Source organism: Chiloscyllium plagiosum, unplaced genomic scaffold (genome assembly GCF_037043375.1).
Source record: "Chiloscyllium plagiosum isolate Xiang-an unplaced genomic scaffold, Cpla_swu_hap1 HiC_scaffold_37, whole genome shotgun sequence".
NCBI classification, from domain to species: Eukaryota; Metazoa; Chordata; class Chondrichthyes; order Orectolobiformes; family Hemiscylliidae; genus Chiloscyllium; species Chiloscyllium plagiosum.
In genome coordinates, this window is record NW_028270175.1 from 22,604,176 (window position 1) to 22,621,560 (window position 17,385).

Below are 17,385 nucleotides of genomic sequence, written 5' to 3' on the forward strand. Positions count from 1 at the left end.
TTGGTCAGAACATTGAGTATAGGAATTGGGAGGTCATATTGCAGGTGTACCAGACATTGGTTAGGCCACTTTTGGAATATTATGTGGAATTCTCGTCTCCCTGCCTTGGGAAGGATAATGTGAAACTTGAAAGGGTTCAGAAAAGATATACAAGAATGTTGCCAGGGTTGGAGGGTTTGAGCTATAGAGAGGCTGAATAGGCTGGGGCATTTTTTTCTTGGAGCATCGGAGGTTGAAGGGTGACCTGATAGAGGTTTATAAAATCATGAGGGGCATGGATAGGATAAATAGGCAAGGTCTTTTCCCTGGTCTGGGGGTGTTCAGGACTAGAGAGCATAGGTTTAGGGTGAGGGGGAAAATTTTAAAAAGGGACCTACAGGGCAACTTTTTCACGCTGTGGGTGATGTGTGTATGCAATGAGTTGCCAGAGGAAGTGGTAGAAGCTGGTACAGTGACAACATTTTAAAAGGCATCTGGATGGGTATACGGATAGGAAGGATTTAGATAGATATGGGCCAAATGCTGGCAAATGGGACTAGGTTAATTTAGCATTTGTAGTTGGCATGGACATGTTGGATCAAAGAATCTGTTTCCATGCTGGGCATGTCTATGACTCTCTGTGACTCTAAATGGGAGCTAAGCATTTCAAGTAAACAATATTGAAGTTTTACTGCAAAAAGGTTAAAGTTATGTATTGTGCTCAGAGTGGAAGGCAATATTAAATGGTTCAACACTGAAGATTCAACAAAGAAATATGCTATTTGCCCAATCAGTTCAGTAATAGTAATTACCCTTCACATGAGCAAATATCTCTTTTCTTTATCTCACTCGTTTATTTACAGTGTTCCTTCACTCCCTTCTCCGACCTCTCCATCCTATTGCTGTTAAGAGAATTCTGCTTCAGCAACCAATCCTGGAGTGCATTCATAAACCCTGCAAAATGTTTATCCTGCACTTTTCAACATCTCTGATGATTTAATCTTAAATTTTTTTGTCACCCTCTTCAAATGTGTTATGACAAACATCTGGGTCTTTAGGTGGCAGTTGAACCTGGGGCTTAGAGCTGAAAGGCAGGGACATTACCGCTGCATCCCAAGTGCTCTTACATTTCGTCTTATACTTGATTTATGGGCCTCCCTATGTAGCCAGGTTAAGTGAGTAGGCACAGATCTGGCAAATGGAGTAAGATATGGAAAAGCATGAAGTTGTCCATTTTAGCAGAGAATAAAAAAGCATATTGTCATCAAGGTGAAAGGTTGCAGCGCTCTAAAATGCAGAGAGATCTGGGTGTTTTAGTGCATGAATCATAGAAAGTTCATAAGCAGTTACAGCAAATAATCAAGAAAGCTAATAGAACGTTGCCTTTTATTGTGAATAAATTCAAATGCACAAACAGAGGTTATGCTTTAGTTTTACAGGCATTGATGACACTGCATGTGGAGTACTGTGTGCAGTGCTGGTCATTGTGTTCAGAGAAGGTTTACTAGACAAATACAGGCAGTCCCTTGGTTACTAATGGGATTTGTTTATGAGTATGTTCATAAATCAATTTGTACAAGTTGGATCACAGTACAGTACAATGTAAAATATCTGTTTGTAAGGAGGAGTGAACGTCCGCATGTTGAATTCTTAAAATTAATACTACTATGGGATCTTATTCGTAAATACAAGCATTCATAAATCAGAGGCCCCTTGTACTTGGAATGAGCAGATTGTCTTACGAGGACATGCTAGACAGTCCAAGCTTGTATTCTCTGTAGTTTAGAAGAGTCAATTGAAATTGATAAGATGCTAAGTGGACATGACAAGGTGAATGGTGAAAGTATGGTTCCTCTTGTGGGAAAATCTAGAACTAGGGGTCATTGTTTTTAAATGGGCGCCCCCATAATTTTAAACTATATAATTGAGGATTGAGTCTTTAGAAATCCCTTTCTCAAAAGGCAGTGGATACAGAATCTTTAAATATTTTTAAGTCGGGCTGGATAGATTCTTGATTACCAAGGGGATGAAAGATGATTAGACAATGTGGGAATGGAAGTTAAAATCAGATTACCCATGATCTTATTTATTGGCGCAGTAGTCTGGAAGGGCCAAATGACCACCTCTTATTCCTTGTTTGTACATTCACTATTGAAACAGTTGCCTTCAAACTACTACACCCTATCCCCACACTATTTAAATATTTTTGCAATATAAATCTATAATCAATGTCACAGCAAAAACACACTTTTCAGATCTTTGTATTCTTAATTCTTCTAATTGAGTAGCATCCTAGTGAATTCGCATTTACTCTTCTGTAAAACTTCAATATACTTCCTTTAATACAAGACCAATTGCTGTACATACTCTCAAGGAGATTATATTAAGATCTTGCAAAGACTCAGCATTACCTCTTGACTCTTGGGTTGATGTGATCTGCTGAAACTGAGCAAGATAAAGCTACAAGAAGAAACTTTACCGTGTCTGATTGGAATGTTTGTAGATTGGAACTTTGCAGACAACAATTTTTGTGGTCTAGTTGATCGTGAAGAGAATGATCTCAATATGTTGGTTTCGTGTATACAAGAGTGGAAATCGAATTCAGTCCAGAAAAGTGCGAGGTAATGCATTTGAGGACAGCAAATAAATGCACAATAAGAGGGAGATTGTTAAGGGGAGTAAATGAATTAGGAATTTTTGGTGTACATGTCCACGGATCCTTGAGATGATTGGACAAGTGTATAAGATGATGAAGGAAACAGGAATGCTTTCCTTTATTGACTAAGCTATAGAATGCAAAAGCAGAACTATAATAGAACCATGTAAAACATTGATTAGGCCGGAATTTTGTGCATGTTTCTGGTCACTGCATTACAGGAAGGACATAAGTATTCTGGAAAGTAGAATGGAGATTCACCAGAATTTTGCAGGATCCTGAAAATTGCGGTTTGGAGCCAAGATTGGACAAATTGGACTATTTGACTTAGAATAGAGGTGGCAAGAGTGTTGACTTAATTGTGGTGTACAAAATTATGAGAAGTCTAGGAAAGATCCATTATAGAGAAGTCCGATGTGTGAGGTACATGATTATGATGATTGGTAGAAGGATTCGAGGGAAAAATGAAAATCTTGTACCCAGAGTGTGATGAGCATCTGAAATTTGCTGCCATTTTTACTACTAGGAATAAAAGCTTGGATCTGCACCTGAAGTGGGTATGACTCTGGTGATGGAAAGTGGGATTAAAGTGGGTGACTAGTGTTTCTTCTTGCTGCTGTAAACATGATGTGCTGTAGCTTCTTTATGCTGGTTGTTTTTAATATCACGTGGGATAAAACCCGGAATATCATAAGATGATCAGAGGAACAGATAGAGTAGACAGTCAGAAACTTTTTCCCTGGGTACAACAGAGTGTTACAAGGGGACATAAATTTAAGGTGAAGGGTGGAAGGGAGAGGGGAGATGTCAGGGGTGGGTTCTTTACCCAGAGAGTGGGAGTGGTAGAGTCAGAATCTTTGGTAACCTTTAGGCGGCAATTGGATAGGTACATGGATGGGTGCTTAAGCTAGGACAAATGTTCAGTACAACATCGTGGGCCAAAGGGCCTGTTCTGTGCTGTATTGTTCTATGTTCTATCATGAGCATTTTTAAAGGTTGCACCTCTGATAAATAAAAATGGAAATGTCCTGTGAGCCTTACTCTTAAATCCCTCTGCTGTTCACAACAGTGAGCCTGCTTCCATTCGGAGTGTAATCACTGCTATTAATTATGACTACAATCCCCAACAAACTAAGCTAATCAGCCTTTGGAAACTGATCTTACATTTTTCCAGAACTAGAATTTAGTCTAACAGTGGACCACTCACTGATCTAAATTGTGTAAATGGTGACCAACACAGGAAGGTGATAGAACTGAAATTTTGAATGACCAGTCTGTGTAACAGTGATGCGAGTCAGTTTCCCAGAAGAATTAACCCACTCCAAAATCACCAACCAAGACCCTCTGTCACCACTTTTGTCCTGCCTTTTCAAGTGATTGTTAAATATTAGCTCGACTGTTGAGTAGACAAGTGGCTCCTGTTAAATATGATATTGCTTCATAAAATAGTGAAGCTTTTCTTCTTTGAGAACTTCATACCTGTGTGAGAAACGTTTCTGTAGTTTGATCAGTTGCTAGAATCTTTGTTGTGTTTATAATTCGCTGCTTCCTAATTGTTACAATGTTGAAATGCTGCTGAAAGGCCGTGCCAAGCCCATGGTGCGGCTATGTTTGTCTCAAAAACATCTGGCTTGTGCTCACGGTTTGTAAATATGGTGTTTTTACCTGTAACAGCCGTTGCTATGCTTTTAGCTCCAGCCTCTGATGATGAAGGGAGCACAGCAGCAACAGATGGATCAACGCTGCGAACATCACCTGCGGAACATGGTGGCAGTGTGGGCTCGGAAAGTGGGGGCAGTGCTGTTGACTCTGTTGCTGGAGAACACAGTGGTAAGCGATTGACCTGTACAGCGAGATGTTAGACTTTAAAAATAAAAAGGATATCATATGAAATCATTTATCTTAGGGGCAAGTTTTAAAGCTTAAGATTTTTAAGACCCTTGTGTGGCAAGAGAAGCAACCCCTTTCTATCTTCATAGCCTGAGCATTAATTGCCTTGTAGCTGCTGTACATGTAAGAATGTTTTGAAGATTCTTCCACATTGAATCTCCACTGTACTGCAGGTGCTTTACATCCCCAGTCAGTTTGGTTTGTGCTGTTTTACTGCAGCTCCTGGTGTAATGTTATCTCAAGGGGCTGACCCTCCTGTAAAGTCAGCAATTCGTTGCACTCAGCCTGTATGGGATCAAAGCCTGAGAAATGGTCAAATTTGAGATTACCTCTCTGTTGCAATGAATCAGTAATTAACACAAAATATATGATTGTGCACCCGTTAGTGCATGTGCATCCTGGCTGTAGATGTGTAGGGGAGTATATGTATGTTTGTATGTATACGTTTAACAAGTTTGGAAAAAAAATCTATACATAGTGTCTGGACGTAGCAGTGCATACGGAGATACAACAGTTGAAGGGCATCCTGCAGGACCAGGCAGTGTCAGCTCCAGTACAGGAGCCATTAGTACCACCACTGGACAGCAAGAAGGTGAAGGATCAGAAGGAGAAGGTGAAACAGAAGGTGACCTACATACAAGCAACAGGTGAGAAAAGACATTGGACTTTAAAGTCATAAAGTTGTTTTCAATGCAAATCAACGTGGAGTGAAACTGTGTATGATGAGTTACATTTCCCCAACAGTAACAGGCAGTAGTTAATTGAAAAGTTGTTAAAAGGGGTAACGGTTGATTAATACTTTTACTGCTTCTCCTGCAGGCTCCATATGGTCCGACTAATGCTGCTCGAGAGACTTTTGCAGCATCTGCCACAGCTCCGTCACGTAGGTGGAGTTAGAGCCATCCCTTACATGCAGGTGAGAATAATTTGGCCCAATGAGCTCATTCTGAATAATTTTATTTTACAATACTAGGGTGATGCAAAATGTATATTTCGGTCAGTTTGAAATTGATGTATTAGGCCTATTGATGTTAACAAACTATGAATTTTTCACTTTTTCTGAGAAATTGCAGTGACATTGGGCATTAGGAATGGGCAAGGGCTAAGTGCTTCATGTCCAGGGGTCACTCTGCTTTTCATTCTCATCTAGTCACAAAGCCAATTTAAGAATGTACCTGTACTACGAAGTGGCTCTCTGACACTTCTCCAGGGCAGTTACAGTTACTCGATGAAGCTGGCTTCAACCGGCTATGCTCTTATTTCATAAAAGAAGAAAAAAATCAACAAAATTGTTGGAACTTGGGCTTTGTACCAACAGCCCTTACTTCATAATTTTAAACCCATGTCCTATTCTGTTGTGATCATTGATTTGTGCTGTCCCCTGCATCTTTTTAATCTACCCTTTAACCCTATAAATAATATACCAAGGCTAACATGGAGTACATAACCTTCATATAACCCAATTAAAGCCCTCAAAGAAAGTTTAAAATATAGCTGCTTTGAGAAGTTGCTTAGGACTTGAGCTTTGATAGAGTTTAGGGAACATTTTGTTACATTTTTACTACCTTAGTTCCCTTTTGGAGCCCTACTGCATGGAGATAACAGCAAAGAGTTAATAACTATCTTGGAGGAAATTTAGCTAACATGGATTTGGTGACCAGTTTTTGTGGAATCGATCAGTTTAGGGACCTGTTAAATTTGTGTACAGACATTGTGTCACTCATGTATGTTATGCATGTGTCATTTTCTCCCAACAGGTAATCCTAATGCTAACTGCTGATCTAGATGGAGAAGATGAAAAAGATAAAGGAGCCTTGGACAACCTCCTGTCCCAACTCATTGCAGAATTGTGTATGGACAAGAAGGTACTGGCCTCTTAGTCAATCATAAGGTCTTTCTCACCATCTCCTGATTAAGGGGCAGGAATGGTTGCTGGATGTTCCAGGGTTTAAACCATTTAAAAAGAATAGGGAGGGGGGAAAAGAGGAGGGGGTGTAGTACTACTAATCAGAGCTATAGAAGCTTCCATTGTCGAGGAAGATCTGCCTACCGAGTCAGTATGGGTGGAAATTAGAGCTGGAAATGTGTTGCTGGAAAAGCGCAGCAGGTCAGGCAGCATCCAGGGAACAGGAGAATCGACGTTTCGGGCATAAGCCCTCCTTCAGGAATGAGGAAAGTTTGTCCAGCAGGCTAAGATAAAAGGTAGGGAGGAGGGACTTGGGGGAGGGGCGTCGGAAATGTGATAGGTGGAAAGAGGTCAAGGTGAGGGTGATAGGTCAGACTGGGGTGGGGGCGGAGAGGTCGAGAAGAAGATTACAGGTTAGGAAGGCGGTGCTGAATTTGATGGATTTGACTGAGACAGGGTGGGGGGAGGGGAAATGAGGAAACTGGTGAAATCCGAGTTCATCCCTTGTGGTTGGAGGGTTCCTAGCCGGAGGATGAGGCTGGGTGGAAATTAGGAACAGCAAGGGAGCAGTCACCTCGTTAGGGGTTTACTATAGGCCCCCCAATAGCAGCAGGGAGATTGAAGAAAGCATAGGTCAGCAGATTTTGGAAAAGTGTGGACGTAGTAGGGTTGTTGTAATGGGTGACTTTAACTTTCCCAATATTGATTGGAACCTCCTTCAAGCAGAAGATTTGAATGGAGCTGTTTTTGTAAGGTGTGTTAGAAGCGTTTCCTAACTCAGTACATTGACAAGCCGACGAGGGAAGAGGCCATTCTAGACTTGGTGCTCGGAAACAGACAGGGGCAGGTATCAGATCTTGTGGTGGGAGAGCATTTTGGTGATAGTGACCACAACAGCCTCACATTCTACATAGCTATGGATTAGGCAAAATGGGAGGATATTTAACTGGGGGAGAGGAAACTATGATGCGATTAGACATGAGTTAGGAAGCATGGAGTTGGGAGCAGTTGTTCCATGGTAAAGGCACTATAGATATGTGGAGACTGTTTAAGGAACAGTTGTTGCGAGTGATGAATAAATATGTCCCTCTGAGACAGAAAAGAAGTGGTAAGATAAAGGAAACTTGGATGACGAGAGCGGTGGAGTTTCTCGTAAAAAGGAAGAAGGTAGCTTACATAAGGTGGAGGAAGCTAGGGTCAAGCTCAGCTCTAGAGGATTACAGGAGAAAGTGAGGACTGCAGATGCTGGAGATCAGAGCTGAAAATGTGTTGCTGGAAAAGCGCAGCAGGTCAGGCAGCATCCAAGGAACAGGAGAATCAACGTTTCGGGCATAAGCCTTTCTTCAGGAAGAAGAAGGGCTTATTCCCGAAACATCGATTCTCCTGTTCCTTGGATACTGCCTGACCTGCTGTGCTTTTCCAGCAACACATTTTCAGCCCGAGAGGATGACAGGCAGGTGAGGAAGGAGCTCAAAAATGGTCTGAGGAGAGCCAGGAGGGGGCACGAGAAAGGCTTGGCAGAACGGATTAGGGAGAACACAAAGGCATTTTACACTTATGTGAGGAATAAGAGAATGGTCAAAGAAAGAGTAGGGCCGATCAGGGATAACATAGGGAAGAATGTGTGTGGAGTCTGAGGAGGGAGGGGAAGCCAGAGTTTTTTGCTTCTGTCTTTACGAAAGAAACGAACTTTGTAGTGAATGAAACCTTTGAAGAGCAGGTGTGCATACTGGTATGGATAGAGATAGAGGAAGTTGATGTGCTGAAAGTTTTGTCAAACATTAAGATTGACAAGTCGCCAGGCCCGGACCAGATTTGTCCTCGGCTGCTTTGGGAAACGAGAAATGCAATTGCTTCGCCACTTGCGAAGATCTTTGCATCCTCACTCTCCACTGGAGTTGGACCTGAGGACTGGAGAGAGGCAAATGTAATTCCTCTCTTCAAGAAAGGAATTAGGGAAATCCCCAGCAGTTACAGACCAGTAAGTCTCACGTCTGTTGTCTGCAAGGTGTTAGAAACGATTCTGAGGGATAGGATTTATGACCACCTAGAAGAGCATGGCTTGATTAAATGCAGTCAACATGGCTTTGTGAGGGGCAGGTTATGCCTCACAAACCTTATCGAGTTCTTTGAGAACGTGACTAGAAAGGTTGATGAGGGTCAAGCTGTGGATATGGTGTATATGGACTTCAGCAAGGCATTTGATATGGTTCCCCATGATAGGCTCATTCAGAAGGTCCAGAAGAATGGGATACAGGGGAACTTAGCTGTCTGGATACAGAATTGGCTGGCCAACAGAAGACAGTGAGTGGTAGTAGAAGGAAAGTATTCTGTCTGGAAGTCAGTGGTGAGTGGTGTTCCACAGGGCTTAATTTTATTATTGACTTGGATGAAGGATGGGTTAGCAAGTTTGCAAATGACACAAAGGTTGGAGGTGTCATTGACAGTATAGAGGGCTGTTGTAGACTGCAGCAGGACATTGACAGGATGCAGAGATGGGCTGAGAAGTGGCAGATGGAGTTCAACCTGGATAAATGCGAGGTGATGCATTTTGGAAGGTCGAATTTGAAAGCTGAGTACAGGATTAAGGATAGGATTCTTGGCAGTGTGGAGGAACAGAGGGATCTTGGTGTGCAGGTACATAGATCCCTTAAAATGGCCACCCAAGTGGACAGGATTGTTAAGAAAGCATATGGTGTTTTGGCTTTCATTAACAGGAGGATTGAGTTTAAGAGTCATGAGATCTTGTTGCAGCTCTATAAAACTTTGGTTAGACCGCACTTGGAATACTGCGTCCAGTTCTGGTCGGCCTATTATAGGAAAGATGTGGATGCTTTGGAGAGGGTTCAGAGGAGGTTTACCAAGATGCTGCCTGGACTGGAGGGCTTATCTTATGAAGAGAGGTTGACTGAGCTCGGACTTTTTTCACTGGAGAAAAGGAGGAGGAGAGGGGACCTAATTGAGGTATACAAGATAACGAGAGGCATAGATAGAGTCGATAGCCAGAGACTATTTCCCAGGGCAGAAATGGCTAACACGAGGGGTCATAGTTTTAAGCTGGTTGGCGGAAAGTATAGAGGGGATGTCAGAGGTGGGTTCTTTACACAGAGTTGTGAGAGCATGGAATGCGTTGCCAGCAGCAGTTGTGGAAGCAAGGTCATTGGGGACAGTTAAGAGACTGCTGGACATGCATATGGTCACAGAAATTTGAGGGTGCATACATGAGGATCAATGGTTGGCACAACATCATGGGCCGAAGGGCCTGTTCTGTGCTGTACTGTTCTATGTTCTAAGATTAAAAAGCTCTCAAGCTTCTGCCAGTCTTGTGCTTCTGGTAGCCACAAAGAGACATTCAAGAGTAATTTGGATACTTGACCTTCAGCAATAATTTTCTCATTACCCCCAGGTCAGATAACAGATCATATTTGGTACAGGCATACGTTTAAAGCTTTGCACAGACTTTAATTATGATGGCGTTAATGAAAATTGATGTTAATTTTTTCTTGCATATTCCTAATCGTAAGTATCATGATTCATAAAAGTCTGTCTAACTGCATGACCATTGGTTATTCTGTAAGCAGAAGTGCTACCGTGGTCTGTACTGTGCTGAATGCTGTTACTCACACACTTGCCCTTAAGGAAGTGAGATAAAGCAAAACAGAAGTAGACCATTTGCCTTATCTAATCTGCTGTGTGATTCAGTGAAATTATGGATGAACTGATAATACTCAACTCCACTTTCCTGTTTTATCCCCGTAATCCTTGATTTCTTGACTTGATAAACAGAGGGTTTTGCGGTGCCTGTGGTTATGGCACAGGTTACCTGTCCAGACGGCACTTTATTTGTAGAGTAGCCTATATTGGTTGTGATTCAGTTTTGTAATGCCACCATGATGAGCTTTCAAATTTAATTCAGCAGATCTGTTAATTTGTGGACTGATGCCAACACAACAATCAGAAAAGTCATCAGATTGTTCTAAAAACTTACTCGGTTTACTGATGCCACTTTTTTAAAAGAAGGAGGCCAATAGCTTTACCTCATTTGGGCTGCATGTGATTCCAGTCCTACATTACATGGTTGATTTTTAATGCTCTCTGATCTGATACAAGAAACCATTCAGTTGTAAGCAAGTGCTACATTGCTTAGTGATAAGACATTTGACACTTTAATCTGGACTACAGTAATTTAAGAGTCACTGTCTTGGCGGAACTAGTGACAAACAATTAATACAATTTTGCCGAGACTACCTATATTTAAAGAACAAATTAAGTTGTGATGCAATCTTTTTTTTTCCTGAATTGATTGTGTTGCTCAGGATGTTTCAAAGAAGAATGATCGCAGCCCCCTAAATGAAGTGCACCTGGTGATCATGAGACTCCTCAGCGTTTTTATGTCCCGAACTAAATCAAGCTCAAAATCTGCCTCTGAGGTATGTCAGTGCTCTGCACCATATAAATTGTATGCAAACTGTAACACTATTGCTGCTGAAATAATTTTCAACTGCATTACTTAGAGAGCTTGCACAACCTTATCATCTCTATCTTCTTAAACAAAGAAGGATGTATTCTACTAACAGTTGTGAATGTAATAATTATATTTCTTTCAGGCTTCCTCATTAATCTCCAATGCAACAGCCACTGCATTGTTAAGTTCAGGTGCCATTGACTATTGTCTCCACGTTCTGAAGTCACTGCTGGATTACTGGAAAACACAACAAGGTGAAGAAGAAGCTGTGGTAACGAGTCAGCTACTGAAACCACATACTTCTTCTTCACCTCCAGACATGAGCCCATTCTTCCTGAGACAGTATGTGAAGGTAAGGCTTTGTAATTGAACAAAAGGCCTTATTGTTGAACACCAATAAAATAATTGACATTACACTTTGAAGATAGGAAATAAAGTATTAGTTTGGATTTATGGCATGTTTGGAGAGCAGGAGAATATGATGCATTTGAGGTGGCAGATGTAGATAAATAAGCGTTTATGAGAAAGGAAATACATATTTTTTGCATGAGGTTAGTTGTGTGTTGGTAATATATTCCAATGTTTAATTAAGCACAAGTTTTCAATTTTTTCTAACTCTTCCAAAATAACGACTGGTTTTTCAGGGTCACGCTGCGGATGTGTTCGAGGCATACTCCCAGCTTTTGACTGAAATGGTGTTGAGATTACCATACCAAATAAAGAAGATCGCTGATGCAAATTCTCGGATTCCACCGCCAATCTTTGACCATTCTTGGTTCTACTTCCTGTCTGAAGTGAGTGTCTGATTTGGAAATCCACAGCAACATCAGCTGGTCATACGTCGTAGTGTTGTCTGCTTGTGCAGTTGCTTAGTTCCTTTAACAGTGAAGGCTTGTTCTTGTTTCAGTACCTAATGATCCAGCAGACGCCTTTTGTTCGTCGTCAAGTTCGCAAACTCTTACTGTTCATTTGTGGATCAAAGGAAAAGTACCGTCAACTCCGGGATCTGCACACACTGGACTCTCATGTTAGAGGAATTAAAAAACTTCTGGAGGAGCAGGGAATCCATTTGCGTGGTGGTGTGGTCACAGCATCCTCAGGATCTGCTCTGCAATATGACACACTCATTAGCTTGGTGAGTTGAGCCATACTGCAGGTGATCATGATTCTCCTATTACTGGCCCATAACAGTCATTGGATCTTCAAAATAAATCTTTGTTTTCTGAAACTTCATTAAAATGTTTATATTACATTTTTCACAGTCGACAGAGAGGTTTATAAATGAGGCATTTTTTCAGACTCTGTCCAAGTGGTATAAAATTTGACTTCACAGTTTCATGTCATACATTCTGTTGTCTTCATTTAGTCAATTTTGTGTTTTTCAACACTGCTGATTTCCAATTTAACTAACAGTTCAGCTTTGCCACTGTTTATTCTGTTCAAAGTGATTGTCAATTTGATACCTTTTCCTCTTTCAGATGGAGCATCTAAAGGCATGCGCAGAGATCGCCAGTCAACGGACCGTTAACTGGCAGAAATTCAGCCTCAAGGATGAGTGTAAGAGTAACATTAGTTAATATCTCTGCGTATTCGCTATGTTGGTGCTTGCACGAATGATTCCTAGCACTTCAATTCTAGATAGAGTCTCCTCCACATTCTGCACAGTTTCCAGAATGAATAACTTTCTTTAAAAAAAGACATATCGTTTTCCTCCTTGTTTTAGCAGGGTTTAAAAGATTATAATCTTATTTAAAAGATGACAAAAAACTGGACTTTGTAGGCTATCGACATCATTCAAGCTAAACTTAAAGCCATGGGTCACTATACCTCATTTTAATTGAGCGTTACAGCATGTATTCTGTGCCATTTCTATTTGCCACACAAACCATCCTGTCTAATCCAAATGCCCCATAGCCTTCAAACCTTTCTTCAAACAAATCGTTTTTACCTGAAACAACATATAACTCAGTATCTATAAATGCTTATGTACCAAATCTCCATTCAAGGCACCCAAATTTTTCTTTAAAAAGTTAATCTTCGTTCATGATTCGGAGATGCCGGTGTTGGACTGGGGTGTACAAAGTTTAAAAATCACACAACACCAGGTTATAGTCCAACAGGTTTAATTGGAAGCACACTAGCTTTCGGAGCGACGCTCCTTCCTCAGGTGATTCCTGATGAAGGAGCTTCGCTCCGAAAATCTTAGTTCAAGTAGGGCATTTCCTGAACAGAATGCAATGGTGGCATTTTAGAAAATATTTTCTTAACATTTCTTCCATTCCAGTAGAAAGGTTTTCGTAATTTTTTTGCTAGTATTGTAATTTGTATTTATGCTTCAAGTAATTCAAACAAATTGAACCTTTTATCTGTATTTTTCTCTTTTCTCCCCGCCCTCTCTTCCCTCCTCTCTGTCCATCCAGCTGTTTTATATTTCTTACTCCAGGTTAGTTTTCTTGTGGATGAAGGAGTCTCTCCGGTTCTCCTCCAATTGCTTTCTTGTGCACTCTGTGGCAGTAAAGTGCTTTCCGCAACATCATCTGGCAGCACAGGGGGCACTGGGACAACTGCAGCTTCCTCCAGCTCAGGACAGTCTGGGTCTCAGTCCAAATCTTCCAGCAAAAAAAGCAAGAAAGAGGAGCGAGAGAAGGAGAAGGATGGTACGCTATAAAAACCTCATTATTCCTTTACGTTTATGAATAATGCCATTGAAGCAATTGTTGTGCTATTACTTATAGTTTTCCCTTGTTGTCATTGGTTTCACAAATTGTTTTGGACCTTTGAAGGAGTTTTATGCCAAATACCTATTATTTGCATTTTTTTTCCCCAATGATATTTTGAAAAATTACAATGAAATTATAGTGGCTTCGCATCTTGTCTTACTAGTTTCTGAATCGGGGTCAAAGCCAAACTGAAATTGAAAGGAGATTGGACCGCTTTCTCCTGACACTTGTATGAAATCAGTCTGCTATACGTAGACTGTTTTGTGGTAATGGCATATTCAAAAAGCACTTGTCAAGGTTTGGTAAAATTGACAATTCATGGTGTCTGTAGTACTTAAGGTTGACTCGTATGGGATTATTTACATTCAAAGATAATCGTTCTCTCTAAGGTTTGAACTCAGACACTTTTGTTGTAGTAAATTGTATTCACCTTAGTAATGCTACAGTTAAGCGGGGATGTGATTGATGGAACATAACTTTACTCTGTTTCTCACTTCTGTACCTGCGTAAGTAGTGCTTCGTGGAACAATATTGTGGGAGCTTTATGTTAAGTAGTGTGCTGACCCTACTTTGGGAGAGTTGCACTCTCTGTTGTATTCAGGCAAGATGTGCAATTATGAAAATATTCTTAATATATGCAAGGAAGGTTAAAAAAGAACCAGGCTATAACAATCAGTCCTGATAAAGGGCTTTTGCCTGAAATGTCGATTTTCCTGCTCCTCGGATGCTGCCTGACTGGCTGTGCTTTTCCAGCACCACACTAATCTAGAATCTATAACAATAACCCAGGCAATGTCTCAGGACGAGACGCATATATAATTTTCTTTTGTCTCTGTGTGCAAGTCATGGAACTCCTTGATTTAATCTATAATGGAGTCCCCAAAAATTTGGATTCACCACCAGCATGAGCAAGAAAGTACATAATCATCAGGCAAGCTAAGGATGGGCAACTTATGCGCTTGTCAGTGATCTGAGAACAAGTGTCAAGTTTCTATATTGGTTAGGCTGAGAGATAATAACTTTCATCATGTCAGCCTGTAAATTTGTTATCCTTTCCTTTTGATAGAGAGCACAAGCAGTCAAGAAGATCAGCTCTGCACAGCTTTGGTCAATCAACTGAATAAATTTGCTGACAAAGAAACTTTGATTCAATTTTTACGATGTTTCCTGTTGGAATCCAATTCCTCGTCTGTGCGTTGGCAGGCTCACTGTCTTACTCTACACATCTACAGGTGAGTCATTTCCAAGAGAATAAACGCCAAATTGCAGTGGTTAGACCATATAATTTGTTTCTGGAACACCAAATACTCAATGCTATTATTGTTGGGACATTGTCAGCCTATGCAGTATCCAATGACACTATCTGTGTCTTGATATCACGTGATGCAAATTGACTGAAGACTAATATCTGTAAGACTGGTGACCTTGGCAGGAGGCAGAAAATGTCACATGAATCATTGTAAGCACTTCAGCCTTGCCTTTTGGGCAGAAGTACTGACTTATTCCATCATTGAGGATCATTGTGGAGCAGCTCCTGTTACCAAAAAAATAAACTGCAGATGCTGAAGATCTAAAACTGAAACACAAATTGCTGGAGAAACTCAGCAGGTCTGGCAGCATGTACAGAGAGAAAGCAGAATGTTTCAAATCCAGTGGTGACTCTTCAGACTAGAAGTATCACTGGACCCGAAACGTTAACTTTGCTTTCTCTCCACAGATGCTGCCAGACCTGTTGAGATTATCCAGTATTTTCTGTTTTTGTTCCTGTTACATAAACTTGGCATCTATGTTGATCTTTTGAAGTATCCAAAAATCGTTCCAAAATTGAGTGAGTGCCAGACTACTTGGTCTCCAATTTGAAATATGAAAGAAATTCATAACTCGCTTAGTTCTTATGAAGTTAATGTGACACGATTAATTGAATGAATTAATTATACAAAAGCCTTTAATTATTTATTTTATTCTAGCAGTGTTAATCCTCAATATTTTCTCAGAGACACCATTTGAATGTACATTGTATGTTCAAAGACAATCATTATCAACAACATTCTACAGGCAAAGTTTTGTCTGATTGCCCTTGTATAAAATTTCCTTTAGAATATTGGGTAAGTATGCTTTTATCACAGCTGTATCTTTAACTTCTGTTACCTCCAATGGTTCAGCAGTTAAGGTATTTTAATTAGCCTTTATTTTCTTAACTTTCCAGGCTAATGGCAGCATTTATTATTATTTCCCACCAAGAATATGATAAATCTTGTTGCACGAGAAAAGCTATCCAGGAAATTGAAATCCCTATAAATGACGAGCTTTGTAATTTCTGGATTGCTCAAGGCTAGAAGCCTGGGTGTGCATTTTTCTGAACTTAATTTTTACGAATTTTATTTGTATTTTATTTTGGTTGAATTTTATATTTGCTCTTGACTTTTTCAACAGTAGCATCTTTGCTAATATTCAGTTCTAAAAACCATAACTGCCATCAGGTTCAGCCCAAGTGCAATCATCTAGTTAAACTTCACTGGCCTGTTTCTTCCTAGAGGAGAAAGTGAGGACTGCAGATGCTGGAGATCAGAGCTGAAAATGTGTTGCTGGAAAAGCGCAGCAGGTCAGGCAACATCCAAGGAACAGGAGAATCGATGTTTCGGACATAAGCCCTTTTTCAGGAATGAGGAAAGTGTATCCAGCAGGCTAACATAAAAGATAGGAGGGAGGGGCATTGGAAATGCGATAGGTGGAGGGAGGTCAAGGTGAGGGTGATAGGCCGGAGTGGGGTGGGGGCGGAGAGGTCAGGAAGAAGATAGCAGGTTAGGAAGGCGGTGCTGAGTTTGAGGGATTTGACTGAGACAAGTGGGGGGAGGGGAAATGAGGAAACTGGAGAAATCTGAGTTCATCCCTTGTGGTTGGAGGGTTCCTAGGCGGAAGATGAGGCGCTCTTCCTCCAACCGTCGTGTTACTATGGTCTGGCGATGGAGGAGTCCAAGGACCTGCATGTCCTTGGTGGAGTGGGAGGGGGAGTTGAAGTGTTGAGCCACGGGGTGGTTGGGTTGCTTGGTCCGGGTGTCCCAGAGGTGTTCTCTGAAACGTTCCGCAAGTAGGCAGCCTGTCTCCCCAATATAGAGGAGGCCACATCGGGTGCAGCGGATGCAATAGATGATGTGTGTGGAGGTGCAGGTGAATTTGTGGCGGATTTGGAAGTGTCCCTTGGGGCCTTGGAGGGAAGTAAGGGGGGAGGTGTGGGCGCAAGTTTTGCATTTCTTGCAGTAGCAGGGGAAGGTGCCGGGAGTGGAGGTTGGGTTGGTGGGGAGTGTGGACCTGACGAGTCACGGAGGGAGTGGTATTTTCGGAACGCTGATAGGGGAGGGGAGGGAAATATATCCCTGGTGGTGGGGTCCGTTTGGAGGTGGCGGAAATGACGGCGGATGATACGTTGTACATGGAGGTTGGTGGGGGTGGTAGGTGAGGACCAGTGGGGTTCTGTCCTGGTGGCGTTGGAGGGGCGGAGCTCAAGGGCGGAGGAGCGGGAAGTTGAAGAGATGCGGTGGAGGGCATCGTTGACTGCGTCTGGCGGGAAATTGCGGTCCTTGAAGAAGGAGGCCATCTGGGTTGTACGGTATTGGAACTGGTCCTCCTGGGAGCAGATGCGGCGGAGACGAAGGAATTGGGAATATGGGATTGGAACTGGTCCTCCTGGGAGCAGATGCGGTGGAGATGAAAGAATTGGGAATATGGGAGGCGGAGACTAAGGAATTGGGAATATGGGAAAAAATTCCTT

The 17,385-nt window shown here is 41.6% G+C and overlaps 1 protein-coding gene across 8 annotated transcripts in view; it reads left to right on the forward strand.

Annotated features, from left to right (window-relative positions):
- The window catches only part of ubr4 (ubiquitin protein ligase E3 component n-recognin 4), a 202,298-nt gene that overhangs the window by 117,712 nt on the left and 67,201 nt on the right, over window positions 1–17,385 (forward strand). For 5 of the 8 annotated variants that reach the window (XM_087980458.1, XM_043675848.2, XM_043675850.2 and 2 more), the window contains 11 exons: window positions 4,310–4,465; window positions 5,004–5,172; window positions 5,345–5,441; window positions 6,283–6,390; window positions 10,748–10,861; window positions 11,039–11,248; window positions 11,541–11,690; window positions 11,804–12,031; window positions 12,375–12,453; window positions 13,317–13,553; window positions 14,683–14,848. In XM_087980458.1, the coding sequence (XP_087836584.1) occupies window positions 4,310–4,465; window positions 5,004–5,172; window positions 5,345–5,441; window positions 6,283–6,390; window positions 10,748–10,861; window positions 11,039–11,248; window positions 11,541–11,690; window positions 11,804–12,031; window positions 12,375–12,453; window positions 13,317–13,553; window positions 14,683–14,848 (1,714 nt within the window). The remainder of the gene's footprint in view (window positions 1–4,309; window positions 4,466–5,003; window positions 5,173–5,344; window positions 5,442–6,282; window positions 6,391–10,747; window positions 10,862–11,038; window positions 11,249–11,540; window positions 11,691–11,803; window positions 12,032–12,374; window positions 12,454–13,316; window positions 13,554–14,682; window positions 14,849–17,385) is intronic. The other 3 variants (XM_087980459.1, XM_043675854.2, XM_087980461.1) reach the window with 2 other exon arrangements.